Source organism: Euleptes europaea, chromosome 3, assembly GCF_029931775.1.
Source record: "Euleptes europaea isolate rEulEur1 chromosome 3, rEulEur1.hap1, whole genome shotgun sequence".
Classification (NCBI taxonomy): Eukaryota; Metazoa; Chordata; class Lepidosauria; order Squamata; family Sphaerodactylidae; genus Euleptes; species Euleptes europaea.
Genome location: NC_079314.1, coordinates 3,922,646 through 3,940,581, shown reverse-complemented (window position 1 = coordinate 3,940,581; position 17,936 = coordinate 3,922,646). Strand labels below are relative to the sequence as shown.

The following is a 17,936-nucleotide window of genomic DNA, read 5'->3' as shown; positions in this document are numbered from 1 at the left end:
AGGTTAGAGGTAATTCAAAGACAGCTTTCTCTCTACTGGTGAGAGGCAGTACCAGGCAGGCAAGTGTAATCTGTTGGCATCATATAGCTGTGGATGCCAACGTTCCCAAACATATCTATGTGTATATATGTGTGCATATAGTATAGTTTTATATTAGCCCTTATATATTTGGGCACTACAATAGCAGGAGATCTCCAGCTAATACCTGGAGGTTGGCAACCCTAATTATATTGAGTCAAAAGGCCTTTGGTGGGTTCCAATCGTATATTCAGTTAAATCAGGTAATAGATTATTTGAATGATCCTTAATTACTTGAAAACAAACAACTTTAGCTGTGAGCCTATCTTTCCTATCTCCTATCTTTCTCTCTCCCAAGTAGGGGTATTTAGCAACACAGATGTCCATCATGTAAAAATCAAGTTTCCTTTTTTGCATGCCATCTATTTCCTGAGTGCTACAGCAACGAAAATGTTTACTAATACAATTAAGAGACTTCAGTCAATGTAGCAGCATAATCCGAAACTTCTGGCTTTTCTGATAAGCAACATGGATGGCTTTAAGGCAATGGAGGAGGGGGGATAGCTGATTTAAATACTCACGTTTTGCATTTTAAAAATAATATACTTCATGAACAAGCATGTATGCTAGCTGGTCACTGTACCAATTAAAACATATTGGCTTGTATCTAAATTAAGCCTTTATCTAAACTTAGAAACTTAACCAACATAAAGCCTGTGTGTTTAACAAGACAGGTTTCTGTTTGGCTCTGTGTACACATGCAAGGATAGATAAGAAATGCACGTATTTAAAAGCTAAACACCTAGAACTTTGAAGAAAAAAATGTAGTGCCCAAATATATAAGGGCTAGTATAAAACTATACTATATGCACACATATATACACATAGATATGTTTGGGAACATTGGCATCCACAACTATAAGATGCCAACAGATTACACTTGTGTGCCTGGTACTGCCTCTCACCAGTAGAGAGAAAGCTGTCTTTGAATTACCTCTAGCCTTAGGAATGTAGTTTCTGTTTCCTAGCTCACAAGATCAAGCACTTTCCTAAGTGATGCCTTCGGGCAATATCTATAGGCTATGCTAATTAACATAGAGTAGATACCTAATGTGTATTGGTGCTTTTGTGTATGAATCTGCTTGTAAGCAGCTATGGGCCTGCCCCATTCTAATGCATAAATGATGCTGACCTTCCTTTGTTCCTTGGTGAGTAACCCTGTGCTTTATCTGTGGTTAACTCACCCCAGCTGTGTTTAGCTAAATAAAGAACTGTTGCTTTTAACCTCCTCCTTGTTGTCTATCATTGGACTCTATAAGTCCGTGTTGGCGAACGTATGGCACGTGTGCCACAAGCGGCATGCTGAGCCCTCTCTGTGGGCACGTGCAGAGCCGTTGCGTCTGCCTAGGGCTGTGCCGTGTTGCCGTGGTGTGGTGCTCCTTCTCCCCAAGCCCATGCTCCCAAGCCTGCGCTGGCGCCCCCCCTCTCCTTGCACCGGGGCAAGCCCCTCCCTCTCTCTCAGCTGAGCTGCGGGCTGCAGCTCAGCTGTTTGTCAGCTGCAGCTCAGCTGTTTGTTGGGGCCCCCCTGTCTTCAGTTTGGACGGGGAGGCTGTGGCCGAACACCTTGCCATGCCCCCTCCTCTCAGCTCCCTCCTCTCAGCTGAGCTGCAGCTCAGCTGTTTGCCAGGGCCCCGCCCGTCTTCAGTTTGGGGGCCGCCCGTCTTCAGTTTGGGGGCCCCACCCATCTTTACTTTGGACCGGGGAGGCTGTGGAGCACCTTGCCACGCCCCCCTCTCAGCTGAGCTGCAGGACAGCTCAGCTGTTTGTTGGGGCCCCGCCTGTCTTCAGTTTGGGGCCCCCGCCCATCTTCAGTTTCTTCCATTCTGCTTTCCTAGGTAGGTATTACCACACTGATTGCTCTGCCTTTTTTCTTTTTATCCCTGCTTACTCTGTCAGCTTCTCATCATCCCTTACCATCCAACTAGATTTCCAAATGGTTTTTTCAGCCTAAAACTCAGCCATAGGGACAGACCACACTGGACTGGGAGGATATTAACTTTCTTCATTTTCCCAATTAAAAATGTCCTCCCCAACTGGGTGGCTATTGTTCCTGGTAGACAAATCTTTTTCTGTCTTCTTTCCTTGCTAGGAGATCATTGTACCTGGTGTGGAAGGGAGGGTTCAACTGAGAAGTTAGTACCTTGTTGTCTCTGTAAAGGGCCTTTTTAAAACAGCTGCACCTGGGACCAAGTTCAGAATTAGATGTATAGGTGAGTCAGCACAGCGCTTAACATTCTGTAAGGGGGAAAAAAACAACGTTGATGTTTGAAAAGGCAGTTGGAATGGGGTGAATTTTAGGGTGAAAAAACCATGTGGAGATCTAGTAATGGATCTTCAACCTAATGTGTGGTTTGGCCTTTAGTCCTCTTGGTTTCAGTCTGAGAGCTAAATAGAAGAAAATACTTTTCTCCCCTTGAAATCTATGGAATTCAGAAGTACTTGAGGAGCTGGGGGTGGGGGACATGGTTCAACAGTAGAACACCTGCTTTGCAGTGAGTAGACAGTACTGACCTTGATAGACAAAGGTCCATCAAGCTTCAGGTGTCCATATCTTTGGGCCATATCTTTGACCCTCCTGTCATGCCAGGATGTATCTGTCTGTCTACCTAGCTTCCGCAAGCCTCATTTCTAGAAATTTCCAACTCAGGAAATATCCACAGCTCACTGATATGGCCTGGCTTACCAACCTCATGTTTTTTACAGATTTTACACAACACTTCAATGTACTGAACAAACAACTACAAGGTGTAAGGAAAACAGCAGAAAGGATGTTTTGTGATATCAAAACATTTGAGAGAAAACTGCAGGTTTTTGAAAGAGACCTTGAAAGTGGGCAGCTGAAATATTTTCCAAAACTAAAAATGCATTTAGAAAATTCTGCAACATTTGCAGACAATCCTACAAGCCATCAGGAAATCTACAAGGAATTTTCTAGTATTGTAGCAGCTGCACAGGTGAATTTTAGCAACAGATTTTTACAGTTCCGTAAAATGGAGACAACCCTGTGTTTTCTTACTTCTCCAGATAAAGCCACATTTGAAGAACTTGATCTTTCCTGCCTACACTGGTTAGATTTAGAAAATCTGGAAATGGAGCTAATAGAATTTCAAGAAAGCTCTATCTGGAAAAATAAATTCTATGACCTGCGTGAAACACTTGAGAAGATAGAAGGGATGCCAAAGGACAGCACAGTTAGTTCTGAAAATGAAATCCTTAAAGTGTGGAATTCTCTGCCAAATAATTTTAAGTCAATGAAAGCACTTGGGATTGCTTTCCTTACTTTGTTTGGATCATCTTATGCTTGTGAGCAGCTGTTTTCAGCTTTGAATTATATCAAATCTGACACCAGAAACAGACTAACAGATGACCTGAGTGCTGCATGTGTTGCTCTCAAACTTACAAAGTATGAGCCAAGGGTGGACAAATTATCAGCATGCACACAACAGCAAAAATCACATTAATTGTTCAAAAGCATACCAAATGCAAACTTTTACCTTTCAATAAAAAGTTGTTTGTATCATTGAAAGCTCTGTTATTGTGTTTTTCTTTTAAGGCAAAAGATGTTAACGTTATGAGTTGTTTTTTCTAAACGAAAACCTCAGTATTCAGGTTAAATTGCCACATTGGCACTCGGCGATACATAAGTGGGTTTTGGGTTGCAGTTTGGGCACTTGGTCTCTAAAAGGTTCACCATCACTGCTATAAGACAACCAGGCACTTCAGTAACATTACTGGACAAAACAGTATTTCTCAATGAAACGGGCAATAAATATCCATAATGTCTGGTGAGTAGATTCCTAGATATTGAGTATTGTACACATCACTGAGCATGGTCTAGCCAGCAGGTTAATAAAACTAAGAGCACAGAACCATAAGAATTGACAATCCTTCCAAGATCCAGGATGCAAGATCCAGCTCTAAGATTCTGGTGCCTCTGGAAGTCTGAGGACCGAAGATGGTAAACGACTTACTGTATCTTTTATAATGCTGGAATTTTCCAGCAGATGCTGGAATTTTCCCTGTACCCATTTGTTCTTTTTAAATATAAAGGCTGCTTTTATCCACTTGGCAGGTTTTCTTGATTCTGCTTGTAAGTGCAAACAATAGCATTAAATTCTTTGGATTCCATTTTAAACTAGGTCACCTATATTCTGCCACAAACTCATGTGACAGTCTATAAGTCACACTCAGCTTCTACATCTCGCAACACATGGATAAACAGTAATGGCCTACTTTACAGGACCGTTGTTAAGGATTACTGCAGAATGACAGAGTTTTGAACCCTGGAAATGTTTTATGAGTTCTAAGGATTGTTTTGTGTAATCTGCCTTGAGTCCTTGTGAGAAATGGGGACTATAAATAAAGTAAATAAATTTTGTTAAATTCCAAAATTCTTCTGTGAAAAGTTGGGAGTTTTGTCAACATGTTGCAGTTCTTGGGATCGCCAGCAGGGGACACCAAAACTGCAGGTTTGGAAGCAGGTAAGGAATAAAAACTTAATTCTTGCCCACCCACGCTAACCACTAGCCTCCCCCACCCCAACTTGTACGTGGGTACAGGAGCTCTGACTCCCACTCACTCTGGTCTAGACGGCACTCCTTTACTCCTTCCCAGGAATCGTGGCTGCCAGCTACCTTCTGCCTTCTCAAAGCCAGGAAAAGAACCCAGGAGTTCTGACATTCACCCTGACATTATAATAACTACCTCCTAAGTACGGTTAAAACATTATATTTTTAACTGGCCTTGCTTCTGCACCTGCAGTGTCTGGTTCTCTCCACCCCATGCTGGGAAAAAACTTCACCATTGATATTCTTGCTTGTTGGGATGTTATTAAGCATAAGAGCTGAGCCCTGCCAAACATGGGTTCTGGTCCCAAGACCTTCCCTCCAGATTCTCTTCTGACCCACTTTCCAAGAGTCTTGACTCCCACACCACGTTCCGTGCGTGTCTCCCTATGGTCCCTGTGTTCTCATGAAGCCAAATTAGTCCACCTTCTCAGCGTTCTCTTAGAAATTGAGGAGCATTATTGCTTATGCTTGGAAGAGCAGCTCAACAGGCTTGTTAAGCACAGCTTGTGGAACTCTTAATTTAAAAAAAAGGCTGCACTGACAACACTACTACAAATGTAGTGAAATGTGCAATTCTCAAGCAGCTCCTCACCATGTCCCAGTTTAATGGAGGAAAGTCAAGTGGGATTCACAAAGGGAGAAACAAGCATATAATGTACTAGGTATGTGTGGGGGGACACTAAAGGAATCTTTTCTGAGCCAGTCTGCTAGGGATATTTATTCCGTTTCTAAAGCAAGGAGGAGAAAGGGTGCATGAGTAAAAAGAGACCAGGCTAGAAACAGGGCAAGAAAAGATGGGGCAGGAAGAGCTATCCTTTCATAGCTGGATGCCCCACAAAAAGGGTCATGACTCCGCGACTCCAAATTGGCTCTTGCTGCATATAACGGGGCCAGGTTCATTTTGGGTGTAACACAATGCCCTGCTGCTTTGCCCAAGGCAGCTGCTCCAAAATAGCTTAGACGTTGCTCCGGCTGGAATTGCCCGCTTGCTTGGCATGCAGTGGGGAGTCTTGCAGGCGGGCCGGGGCGGGGGGGGGGGGGATTTGGATGTTAGGCCTTCTCACACCACAGGAGGGCTCGGCAGAGGAGCCAACCCTCTGGGATCAGATTTCACGTGGGCTACATGCAAAAATTAGGATCACAGATGGGGTGGAGGGGGAGCAGCATTTATTGTCCCTGGGCTGGGCCCTGAACCTATTCCTTGACATTTATCTATTGCTCGTGTTGTGCACGTGGGATGACCCTGGTGTCCATTTTGCTTCAACCACAAATTCACTCTTCTCTCTGCTTCAGTCCCCCCCAGATATGACACAGTTCTTTCAGCCTACCTCACATGGCTGTTCTGTTGAGACAACATATATGAAGTGCATTGTACTATGTAGCACTAGTGACGATTATATAATATGAGTGTATTCTACACATTTTACAGTGCTCCACACAATGTTCCTGCAAGGTAGGTTACTGTTAACCCCCTCTGGGGCACAGGCAAGCGAGGCTGACAGGTTTCTACCGCCAGGAGACCCAAAGGGGGTTCCTTAGCCATCTCCCAACTAGCCTGAGGCCAGCATTATTTTGGCACCAGAACAGACACTTTGCCTAGTCTCCAGGCCCAGCCATGAGGCAGAACTTGAACCCAGGCCTCCAAGTTCTCTTGCCAACTGACTAATGAAGGCTCACTGAGTAAAGTGCCTGTGAGAGCATGCAGAAGTGTCTTACCCCTGCCCACAGCAATGAGAGGAACTTGTCCCAAGTTTGGTGGTGTAGATCACAGAAGGTTTTGTGTCCTGCTGCCTTTGAAATGGCCCAGAATGATGACTAAGATGTCGTAAAAGCCATCTTTTCAATAAAAAAGAGAAAGAAATGCCCCTGGAAATGGCAGAATATGTGCTGTAGGATTGCCATCTCCAGACTGGGAAATTCCTGGAGTCTGGAAGTGGAGCCTGGGGAAGGTGAAGTTTGGGTAGGGGAGATCATCTGTAATTCCAGGAGATCTCCTGCCTCCAGCTGATGGGTGGCAGCCCTATGACGTGTGTGTGGGGGTTAATTCTTGCTGGAAATGGCTGTCTTTTTTAACCCTCTTCCAGGTAGGAAACTGGTTCAGTGTATGAGGAAGGAAAGAAGGATGAAGAAAACATGTAGAAAGGAGAGCAGAGAAGAAGAAAAAGAAAACTGAAAGAGGTGAAGAATACAGGAGCATGGATCCGAGCGAAAAAAGACCGGCCTGCCTTGGCCAGAGAGCTGTCCAGCGGCCTGTCCTGTCCTGTCCCACTAGCTGGCGAAGGAGTTATATAGAGCAGCGCTCTGCTCTCCCCCTCCTTCACTTCCTGGGTGGAGCTGGCGCTGGGGAGAGGCATAAAAAAAACCCCTGCTTTAAAAACCTCTCAGCTTGCAGTCAGCAAGTCCCAACAGGAGTGGTGAAATTACAACCTTCCTTTGCCGAGGAAGAAAGCACGGCCAGCTGGCTCCGAGGGAAGAAGCAGCCATCTGAGTGCCGCAGCAGCCGTGGCGGGATGGCCCAACCCTGACGCCCAATTTGGCCCAAGCCACCGTGCTACTTTCCGGAGAGGTCTGGGTGCCTCCTGGTTTGGCCAGCTTTTGAGACCCTTCACCCTGCCAAGAAGGGATCTGTGGAATCCAGCTGGGGCAGTGTGTCAGCATCCCCAGGCAATGGCCATTTGGGCTGCTGTGGCCCAGTGCCAAGGCTGAAGCTGGCACCCCAAAATCTTGGTCTCTCTGGACTTGTGGGCAGCAGCCCGATGCCAGGCTCTCTCTGAAGCCTAAAGTGAGTTCCGGTTGCCTTCGAACACTGGCAGAGCTGCTTCTGACGGCAGGATCCAGAAAAGTTGCTTTTTTCAGGCTCAGCAGGCAGCGGCTGCAGAACTTCTGTGGGAAACAACCCACTTCGCCAGATGTGGGAGGCAGCTTGAAAGAGAACTGAGAAAAGAGCATCAAGAAATTCCAGCTTCGGGTTTTTCTTTTTTGGAGCCGAGCGCAGAGCCAGAAGGTGGGTGGCCGTCGTCATGTTGTCAGTTTTGAAAAGCTGCACCCGGCGGGGTGGTGGCAGCTCTCCGTGTGTAGCCCGGAGCCTTGGCATGCGGCAAGCCACGGGCTGGCTTTTTCTCCTCCTCCTGGCTCTGGAGTGCCTCTGCTCCGCCTTCGCCCTCTCCACTTGCAAGACTGTGGACATGGACCTGATGAAGCGCAAGCGGATCGAGGCCATCCGGGGCCAGATCCTCAGCAAGCTGAAGCTCTCCAGCCCACCTGAGGGGGAAGCGACCGTGACTTTACCAGAGGAGATAGTGGCACTTTACAACATCACCACGGATCTGATCAAGGAGAAGGTGACGGAAATGCCTCAGGAAACTCCCCAGGAAGAGTATTACGCGAAGGAGGTTCACATGTTCAAGATGCTGCCTTCCAATCATGGTGAGATAGCTCCCGAGGAGGGGGGGTGGAGGCAGGTGACAATATCTCGTAGTTAGAGGAGCTTTAGGAACAGGACTTTGAAGTCACTCTTTTGGGGGGGCTTTTTAGGCTGCGGTTGTGGTAATACCTACAGAAATTAAGAGGGTAGCGTGTGTTTTTTCCTACAAACTTTATTTGCATGTTTCTACAATCCAAATAACAAGCACAGGAGCAGGACCGGTTAAAAAGTTGGTTACCTCCTTTCAGCTCAATATTTGTGCATGGTGGGCCCCGTGAGGGCTTGGCGCATCATTCCCCCCATGCCTGCCTTGGGGGGATTTAGGCACATGGTTGGCTTCCACGTGTGGCTTGGGAGAAGCTGGCTCATCCCCAGACTCAGACTTTCCATCTGTGAAATGGGAATACTATTCATCGATCTTTCAGGGGTTGCTTAAAAGACAGGGAAAGTATCAAAATGGTGCGATGGGAACTGTGTCTACTATTTTAGTCACTTTATTTTTGAACTTTCTGCACGAACAGGGCAGAGAGCAATACATTTAGCCACGGGCGGTGAATTAGAGAAGGGTTTAGAGGAAGGATGGCTTCTAAAATGTTAATGCAAACAGGAAATTGGAGCTGCAAACTTTGCTCAGGCCTCTGTAGGATTCCTCCCGCTGATAAAACAGTAGACAGTTTCCTTCACACTTTGTGAACTTATCCTGGAATTTACACCCATGGTTCGTAGCAAGGGGGCTCCAGCTAGGGTTGTCACCTTTTTTTCCCATCCCCGCTCCTGTGCCTTCCTTCCTTGCTTATTTTTTTCATGTGGGGATGCAGTTAAAGGCACAGGTTACAACCTGATCATCAAGGTAGCCAGCCACAACAACCTGATGGGCACATGGCACCACAATGTTCTTCTATAAAATGCAATGGATGGAAAGGGCAGAGTAGTAACATCTGAACATAGCGCATGGGTGAAGCTGCTGACAGCTGCCTTGCCATAGGCCAGTTGCCCCATTCAGACCAGAGCCTGAGGCACCTGTAAGAAAAGGGTCCTCCCTGGCTGGCTTCTGGGGTCAGAAACATTGGAGGGGCAGGCAGAACTGGGGGGGGGGGGCAGGAGTCTGTAGGTCAGAGGCTAGGTTTGCCAAACCCAAAGCATTTTGCCCTGTCCTTCGCAGCTCTTGCCTGACACGACCAGTTGTGTGCTGTCAAGTCGCAGCTGACTTATGGCGACCCAGTAGGGTTTTCAAGGCAAGAGACGTTCAGAGGTGGTTTGCCATTGCCTGCCTCTGCGTAACAACCGTGGACTTCCTTAGTGGTCTCCCATCCAAGTACTAACCAGGGCTGACCCTGCTTAGCTTCCGAGCTGACAGGATCAGGCTAGCCTGGGGCCATCCAGGCAAAGGCTGTGACCAGTTACAGCAATGAAATACCAACTTTCAACGGCAGACATTTCAGGGAGGGAACAGGCATTCAAAACTGCACTCTGTACTTGCTCAGAGGGCTCCATTCAGTCTCAGTTTGGGGATTAAAAAAAATGGCTGCCAGCACTGATCTCCGGCTCCAAAGTTTTAAGACCCACTTAGCAAGTTCATAAGATGCATGTGAGAAATGCAAAGGGTACCTGATTGCAGTTGTAAGACCTGTGCAGTCTCCGCTGAGAGAAAGAGAAAGACCTTCCCATTCCACACCCACACACCCACTTCCACTTCCATTTCCTTTCTGTCTGCACGAAGCCAGGGTGAAGGTATTTTGGTTGTGCAACTGGCTGAGCCATCAAGCCAGGCTCCCAAAGGAAGGCCTCTTCTTCTGATGGGTGACCTTTTTTTTTTTTTTTTTGGAAATTCAGCTCCCCACCAAGGAAGGCGGGGCAGAGAGAAATGAGATAGATTGGTTGGTTTAGAGATCTTCCTGTTTCCGGGGAAACCACTAGCCTCAGCAGGCCCCAATTCGCGGGGAACCTCCGTGGCGGCTCTAGCTAGCCCGCATGGTTTGATTCATTCAAACAGAGCAGACCAAACCAGGGTTCCCCCTCACTTTTCCAGATTCAAACAAGTATTCCTTTACTCATGTGGGGATGCCAACTTTGGGGTTTTTTTACTGACCCAGCTGCTGGGTGTGGAGCCCGTGGAAACTGACACATACAAATTTAATTCACCACCTCGCTGTGCCACAAAAAGTAACTCAGGCTCAAATCCTGCCTATCGAAGCTGTTGTAAACAGCACAGGAGCAGGGCTGATTAACAACAGCAACAACCCCTTGGCAACCCCTGAGATGTTCCCCAAAGGCTAAAACATTAGCACGATAATTGGCTGTCTGAACACGACCCTCAGATATTTTCCTTCTGCCTGCTCTGCAGGCTGGTTGGCGCTTCTCAAAAACAGCCCCCCCTCCCAAGCAACAGTTGGGGGTTGCCATCTTACAAGTGGGTAGCGGAGTCTCTGAATGGGATTGGGGGTGCAGAAAAGGAGGGTCAGCACCACCCCACCATCTGGGCTGTTAAAAGATCCAGCTGTAACTCTTGGATCGGAAGATCCCGACCAGTCTGCAGCTGTCGAGCTGATTTGGGGTGTAATTACCTGACTGGGTGTGGCCAGTCTGGCAACCAGCCCAAGCAGAACTCAGACCCCTAGGCAGGGGCGGGGGCTTGTAGCATTCATGTGGTCTCTCGGAGATCAGATGGCATCCCGGATAGCATTGGCACGTGCCACTCAGGGAGACTGAAAAGAGGGCTTGGCTTGAGCTGTGTGTACAAGGTCTCTTCTGCGGGGGGGGGTTAATTAACCACCCCCTGATCCCACTCACCTCTTCGCCCCCTCATTTGCCTGATCTGCCCTGTGGAGAGCCAGTATGGTCTAGGTTGTTGGACTAGGTCTGGAGAGATGTGGATTCAAAGCCCAGGTTAATTGTCAAGCTCGCTACGTGACCTTGGGCCAGTTGGTCTCTTCTGGTCTAACCTACCTGGCAAGGTTGTTGTAAAGATGAGATGGGGGACTAGGAGAACGTCATGCTCCTTGGAGGAACAGCAGGTAGGCTCTTGAGAGATGTCAAACAAACTGCTTTTAAAGGCCCTGGGGCAGGCAAGTGGAAATGTGAACAACCCTCTTGAAAGTTGCTCATTAGATATGCCAACTTTTTAAAGCTGGGCCTGTTCCTATGCCTTTTAACCCCAGAGTGGGCTGCAAGTAGGTGAAAGTTTTCCCGCCATGCAATGTGTGTCAGGAAAGTTTTCCTTGCTTTGTTTCTGCAGACCAGACTTCTGTTAGTGGCATAGGAGCAGGATCAGTTATTTAAAAATAAAAGTTGGCCGCTTTATTCCTAGCACTTAGCAGGCAAATAAGAATTATGCATTTGGAGCACTCAGCAAATTCCACTTGGGGCAAGTTTCAAGGGAGCCAGTCCTTCGCTGGATCAGACCAAGAGCCACCCAATCCTGCATTCTGTACTGCAGAAGAAATACAGAGAAACAATGGCTTTCCTTTGTGGTATACTTCATCTGCACATGGAGGTTCTATTCAACTTTCACAGCTAACAGCCTTGATAAAATTTAGTGGCCCTGAAGAGTTTCAAGGCTTTTGTAGAAGGGACAAATGGAACCCAGTGTGGGCTTTTCCCATGACAGGGTTGCAGTGATGGGAAAAGCTACCCAGGCTGTGTCCCCTGTAGAGTTGCCACCTCCTGGTTGGGAGATTCCTGGATATTTGGGATGCCTGGGGAGGGCAGGGTTTAGCCTGGGGAGGGCAGGGTTTAGACAGGTGAGAGACCTCAGCTGGTATAATGACACAGTGTCCACCATCCAAAGCAGCCATTCTTTTGAAGGGAAACTGATCTTTGCAGTCTAGAGATTAGTTGTATCTGCAGGAGCTCTCCAGGCCCCACCTGGAGGTTGGCAGCCTTAGTCCTATGCCATTTTTACACGGTCAGGAGTCTTTTCAGGATATGGAGCAGTGACCCTAGTTTGGTTCAGTTGCATGATTTTTCTTTTAAAACCATGGTTACAATATCAATAATGTGCTACGGATGTTTTTAAGTCCTATTCAGATACTATCCTGAGCCGGGCAGAGTTCAGCAGGCCTGTAGCCCCCAGAACCTGTTTCCACAAATAAAGGCAGTGGGGGGAAAGCCTGTGAAGTAGCCAGGCCTACACCAAAACAGAAAGCAGATTTTTCCAAAATTCCAACTGCTTGTCAGCAGCAATTTATCACGGAGGGCAAACCCAGTCACCTTCCTCCCAAAGCCCTGTTACCAAGATGTGCCCCAGCTTGGCAACCATAGTGCCTGGCCGGTGTCCCTTAATACCCTGTAAGTGGCTCAGCACTACGATTGCCAACCTCCAGGTAGTGGCTGGATAGGGTTGCTATTTCAACTGATCTCCAAGCGACAGAAATCAGTTCCCCTGGAGAAAATGGTTGCTTTGGCCATTGGACTGTATGGCATTGAAGTCCCTTCCCTCTCCAAACCCCACCCTCCTCAGGCTCCAACCACAAAATCTCCAGGTATTTCCCAACCTGGAGCTGGCAACCCTACTCGGCATCCTTTACTGCTGACCCGTAACACAGGACCTGCCTACTGCTCCTAGGGGCCAGGGCACACACAGGCATTAGCTAGCATGGTGTAGTGGTTAAGAGCGGTGGTCTCTAATCTGGAGAACTGGGTTCGTTTCCCCACTCCTCCACATGAAGCCTGCTGGATGACCTTGGCCACAGTTCTCTCCGAAGTCTCTCAGCTCCACCTGCCTCACAGGGTGTCTGTTCTGAAATGCCCAGATATAAGGGCTGGTTTAGAACACTATGTATTAATACGCACACACATGGAAGCTTTGGGAACGTTGGCATCCACAACTATAAGAGGCCAACAGATTACATTGCTTGCCTGGTACGGCCTTTCACCAGTAGAGAAAACAGTGTCTTTGAATTACCTTCATCTTTAAAATGTGGTTTCTAGTTATTAAGATCACAAGACCTAGCACTTGCTTAGAGACGCCTCCGGGCAATATCTATAGGCTGTGCTAATTAGAGTGAAGTAGACACCTATTGTGCATTGGTGCTTTTGTGTATCAATCTGCTTGTCAGCACCCATGGGCCTGCCCCATGCAAATGCATAAATGATACTAAGCTTCCTTTGTTTCTCTGGTGAGTAACTGCATCTTATTTGTGGGTTATTTCACCCCAGGTCTGTGTTTAGCTAAATAAAGAACTGTTGCTTTTAACCTCCTCCTAGTTGTCTTTATTGGACTCTATAAGACAACCAGGCACTTCAGTTCTGGGGAGGGGAAAGGAAGGAGATTGTAAGCTGCTATGAGACTACATTCACTATAGAAAAGTGGGGTATAAAAACTCTTCTTCTTCATGTCTTTTGGCCTGCACAGAGTACCTTTCTCTTTTCAAAGAGTAATTTCAGTCTTCCAAACCATGAAACCAGTTAGTGATGGACGGGGCAGCATGAGTGGGTGGGAGGGCTGTGGAAACATGCAGTGACCCCAGAATGGTGATATCTACCCTTTGCCACCCAGTCACTTCCTTGTTTCGGTGGCTGCTACAACAGGAATTCTGTAACGTTGTTCCAGCATGGAGACATTAGGGTCAGTCCATGTGAAACGGATGAGTACACAACTGTCTAGATGACCACGCACCCTGGCAGTGTTCAACGAGGGGCCCTTAACCCAACTTCCACCAAGGTTGGTGGTTGGAATTGCTCCGGTTTGTTATCGGCCCAGGATTCAGTGACTCTGACACACAGAGGGATGTCAAAAGCTTTTCGCCAGTAAGGAGTAAGAAAAACTGCAGAATTTTTGTGGGCCACAGTGAAGTTAAAGGCCTGTGAAGTACGATGAAAAGCCTAGGGGGTAGGGTTGCCAACTTCCAGGTGGTGGCTGGAGATCTCCCACTATTACAACTGATCTCCAGCTGATAGAGATCAGTTCACCAGGAGAAAATGGCTGCTTTGGCAATTGGACTCTATTACATTAAAGTCCCTCCCCTCTCCAAACCCCACCCTCCTCAGGCTCCAACCCCAAAATCTCCAGGTATTGCCCAACCTGGAGCTGGCAACCATACCCATAAGGTCTATTGCCTGCACAAAAGTGGATACTAAAGGTTGTTTCTTGAGGGTCCCAAGATTCTTGAGCATCCCAAGTTGGAGAGACTTTGAGGTTTGGGAGCCTATGCCATAACTTCAGCACCAATAGATATGGCAGGTTAGTTTCCCCCTCCAAGAAAAGTTATGAGGCTCACTGGCCATTACCAGAGCCTCCCTCCCAACTGTAGAAGAACCCAGAGCATCCAGAGCCAGGGGATATGAGGAAACTTTTCCACCTCTCAGTTTATCCCCATTTTACAGCTGAAGGAAACGGAAGCTGGAATAACAGATCTCATGATGCATGCTCGAAGTCACAAAAACAACCTTGTCCTGTTATCTTGGGGTGGTGGTGGTTAGAAGCCTCAAAATAGCTTGGGAATTTCCGGGGGGGGGGGGGGAAGAGGAGAGTCTGTTTAAGAGAGACACTGTTATCTCCATCTTCGCAGCTGTAAAACCAAAACCATCGGTTTTGAAGATATTGTAATAAGGTCCCCCTCAGTCAAGTAGAAACCAAACAGTTGACCGCACCGAGCCCTAAATAAGGGAACTGGGGGAGGGGAGGGATTGGGGGCCAGAGTTCCTCAGTCCTTTTCCTAACACTGATAGGGAAGCAGTCCTTAGCGGGTATGTATGGGGGTGGTGATGAAGAGTGCATAGGGTCGCCAGCTGTGGGCCAGGACTTGTGAAAGCATTCCTAAACAGCTTTTGAAAGACTGCTGTTGCTGCTTGTCACATGCTCCCTCTTTCCTTTGGCTCTCTGTCTGAACTCCGTATGCATCTAAAAACGGCTGCACCCCACCCGGGCTTCCTGCATTCAGCATGATAGCAAAACAAACGGGGGGGGGGGGAACCTATAGGACCATTCCCTGAACATGGCAGGGAAGAACTTGCAGGGGTGTTGATCAGAGGCAAGATGGGATGAGAAACTGGCCCCCCAAGACTCTTTGATCTTGCAAGGAAGAGAAGCTCAAAAAATAGACACTTCCTGTAGTATAAATAGACGCCGGGACTGCGTGATATGGGTAAAAAGAGGGTGTCAATGATGGTGGTAGTGTTTACATCAGGCAGCTTTAGGAAAGCTGCTGTGGGATAGTTAGGGTTGTCAATCTCCAGGGGCTGGCTGGAAATCTCCTGCTATTACAACTGATCTCCAGGCAACAGAGATCAGTTCCCCTGGAGGAGATGGCCACTTTGGCAATTGGACTCTATGGCACTGAAGTCCCTCCCCTCTCCAAACCCAGCCCTCCTCAGACTCCACCCCCAAAATCTCCAGCGTTTGCAACCCTAGGGATAGTGGTTGGATGGTCAGGTTTGGACAAGGGACTTTCTTAGGGTTGCCAACTCTGGGTTGGGAAATACCTGGAGATTTTTGGGGTGGAGTCTGAGGAGGACGGGGGAGGAACTTCAATGTCAGAGTCCAATTGCCAAAGCAGCCATTTTCTCCAGGGGAACTGATTTATATCGACTGGAGATCAGTAGTAATAGCAGGAGATCTCCAGCCATCACATGGAGGTTGGCAACCGTAGACTTTCTGGGTTCAAATCAACTGGGAAAGTCCCCAGATGAGGTATTCTTCTGGCCCCTCCAAATGCAAGGCAAACGCTGCCATGGGCTCAGGGTAGGGCTGCCAACCTCCAGGTGGGGCCTGCAGAACCCCCAAAAGTGCATCTGATCTCCAAGGGATCATTTTAGTTCCCCTGGGGAAAATGGCTGCTTTGGAATGTGGACTGTATGGCATTGTACCCTGCTGAGGTCCCTCCCCAGGCTCCACCCCCAAAACTCCAGGAATTTTGTGGCCCAGAGTTGCTATGCGTGTTTGCATCACTGCTGTGAGGTTCCAATCAGGCCTTTGCCTCTGTCTAACCTACCTTACAGGGTTGTTGGGATGGGAGAAACAGAATAAACCCTTTGTATGCCTGTCCTGCTTTCTGGAGGCTGCATTCTTGCCTGCTGCCTGTGAGCTCCAAAGACATGGAGACATATATGGGCACTTGCACACATGCTGAATAATGCACTTATAATCCACTTTCAATACACTTTAATGATTGTTTGCAAGTGGATTTTGCCATTTCACACAGGCCTTTTATGTGACTGCTTCGGGGCTTCCTTTGGATTATGCATGCCTTTTCCACCTGTCAGAGGTTGCCTCGCTCTCCTCGCACAATTTGCCTGTGTTTCCCAGATGCTTATTTAATCTGAAAAATGTGGGCAAAACGCATGGGGAGAGCGAAGTAACCTCTGACGGGTGGAAAAGGCATTCATAATCAAAAGGAAGCTCCAAAGCAGTCGGCGGCAGTGACCACGGGGAAACATCCCTGCATAAAAGGCCACAGTAAAATCCAGCCGCAAAGTGCACTGAAAGTGCATTGAAAATGCATAATTTCACCATAGAGTGCTGTTTGAGCTGCAAATTGGAAGCCCAATGCTCTCTCCGTTTCAGCTTGATCTGGAAAATGGGTATAAGATCAGACCCAGAATTTTTGTGAGTTGTGTGACCCCCAGGGGAATAGAGGTGATACATCTGTATCTGAGATGTCTCTGTCATCAGGTTTCCAATGTTCCTGGGCACAGCTGGGTTCTGTTAACAATTCTGGCTTCACTGTTCAGCTCCTTCTGAGATTGCAGAAATCTGGGAAGGATCCAAGCCCTCTTGGCAGATCTGAAACTCCTGCCTTTAGGATTACCAGTCACTATTAATTGACTTAATACAGACTTCCGGAACATTACCCAGTGGCTGAGGGCTTCTGCCAGGAAACCCAGGGTAGGGCTTAGCATAGTGGCAGAGCAGAGCAGAGGATTGCCAATTTTTTCCCCCTGGCTCCTGTCTCCTCTGCCTTTGAAGCTGACTAGGCAGGCGATGAAGCTTCTCTCTACACCATGAAAAACTTTGCCTGCCGATTTCCGCACAAAGCAAGCCGGGCCACTCTCCCCTATCCCGATCTGGAGAACAGCCCGGCCTGGAGAAGAGCAGCCGGCTGGGCTGAATCCGAGATGCATCAGTGGAATGGGAGAGGAGGCGGCGGCGGAAGGCCCACTGGGAGGATGCTAAAGGCCACTGGAGTGGGAGCCGAGCCAGCAAAAGCCAACTTCACGCAGCAGAGGGGCATGAGAACAAAGTGGTAGACGCCTGGAGAGGTTCTGGGGAGGACGTGTCACATTATTTTAAATTTCATATTCATTTAAAAATAAAAAATGTTCCGCAAGTAGAAAACTAGCAGAGGGAAAGAATAGAGCACTCTCCCTGATTTGTTTGGGGTTTTGTTTTGTTTTTTACATGCAGGGTGTGTTTTACATGGAAGGGTTGCCATCCTCCAGGTACTAGCTGAAGATCTGCTATTACAACTGAACTGATCTCCAGCCGACAGAGATCAGTTCACCTGGAGAAAATGGCCGCTTTGGCGATTGGACTCTATGGCATTGAAGTCCCTCCCCTCCCCAAACCCCACCCTCCTCAGGCTCCGCCCCAAAAATCTCCCACCAGTGGTGAAGAGGGACCTGGCAACCCTATTCCAGATTCCAATGTCTGTGTTTTTAAAACCCTGAAGCAACATCAATGCTCCCATCCTAGCATATGACGTAGATCTAAGTCTGATTGATTGCTGAGAAGCAACTTCCTCCTAAGCAGGCCTAGCTGAGAGAAGCCAAATCTGGTCTTCTGCTATGCCTGGAGATTTCTAATCTTAACGGATTTACATCTGAACCCTTTGTGAAGGTTTAAGTTACTCTACAGAGGAGTGGAAAATGTCTGCCCAACCATTTAGAGCACTGCAGGGAAGAAATGAATCACCTGGCCAAGAGAAGGC

General features: G+C 47.7%; 1 protein-coding gene across 1 annotated transcript in view; it reads left to right on the top strand.

The window, feature by feature from the left end:
- Positions 1-7,666: 7,666 nt before the first annotated feature.
- TGFB1 (transforming growth factor beta 1) overlaps positions 7,667-17,936 on the top strand; it is a 37,163-nt gene continuing 26,893 nt past the window's right edge. The window contains exon 1 of the mRNA XM_056845735.1: positions 7,667-8,072. Within this exon, the coding sequence (XP_056701713.1) occupies positions 7,667-8,072 (406 nt within the window). The remainder of the gene's footprint in view (positions 8,073-17,936) is intronic.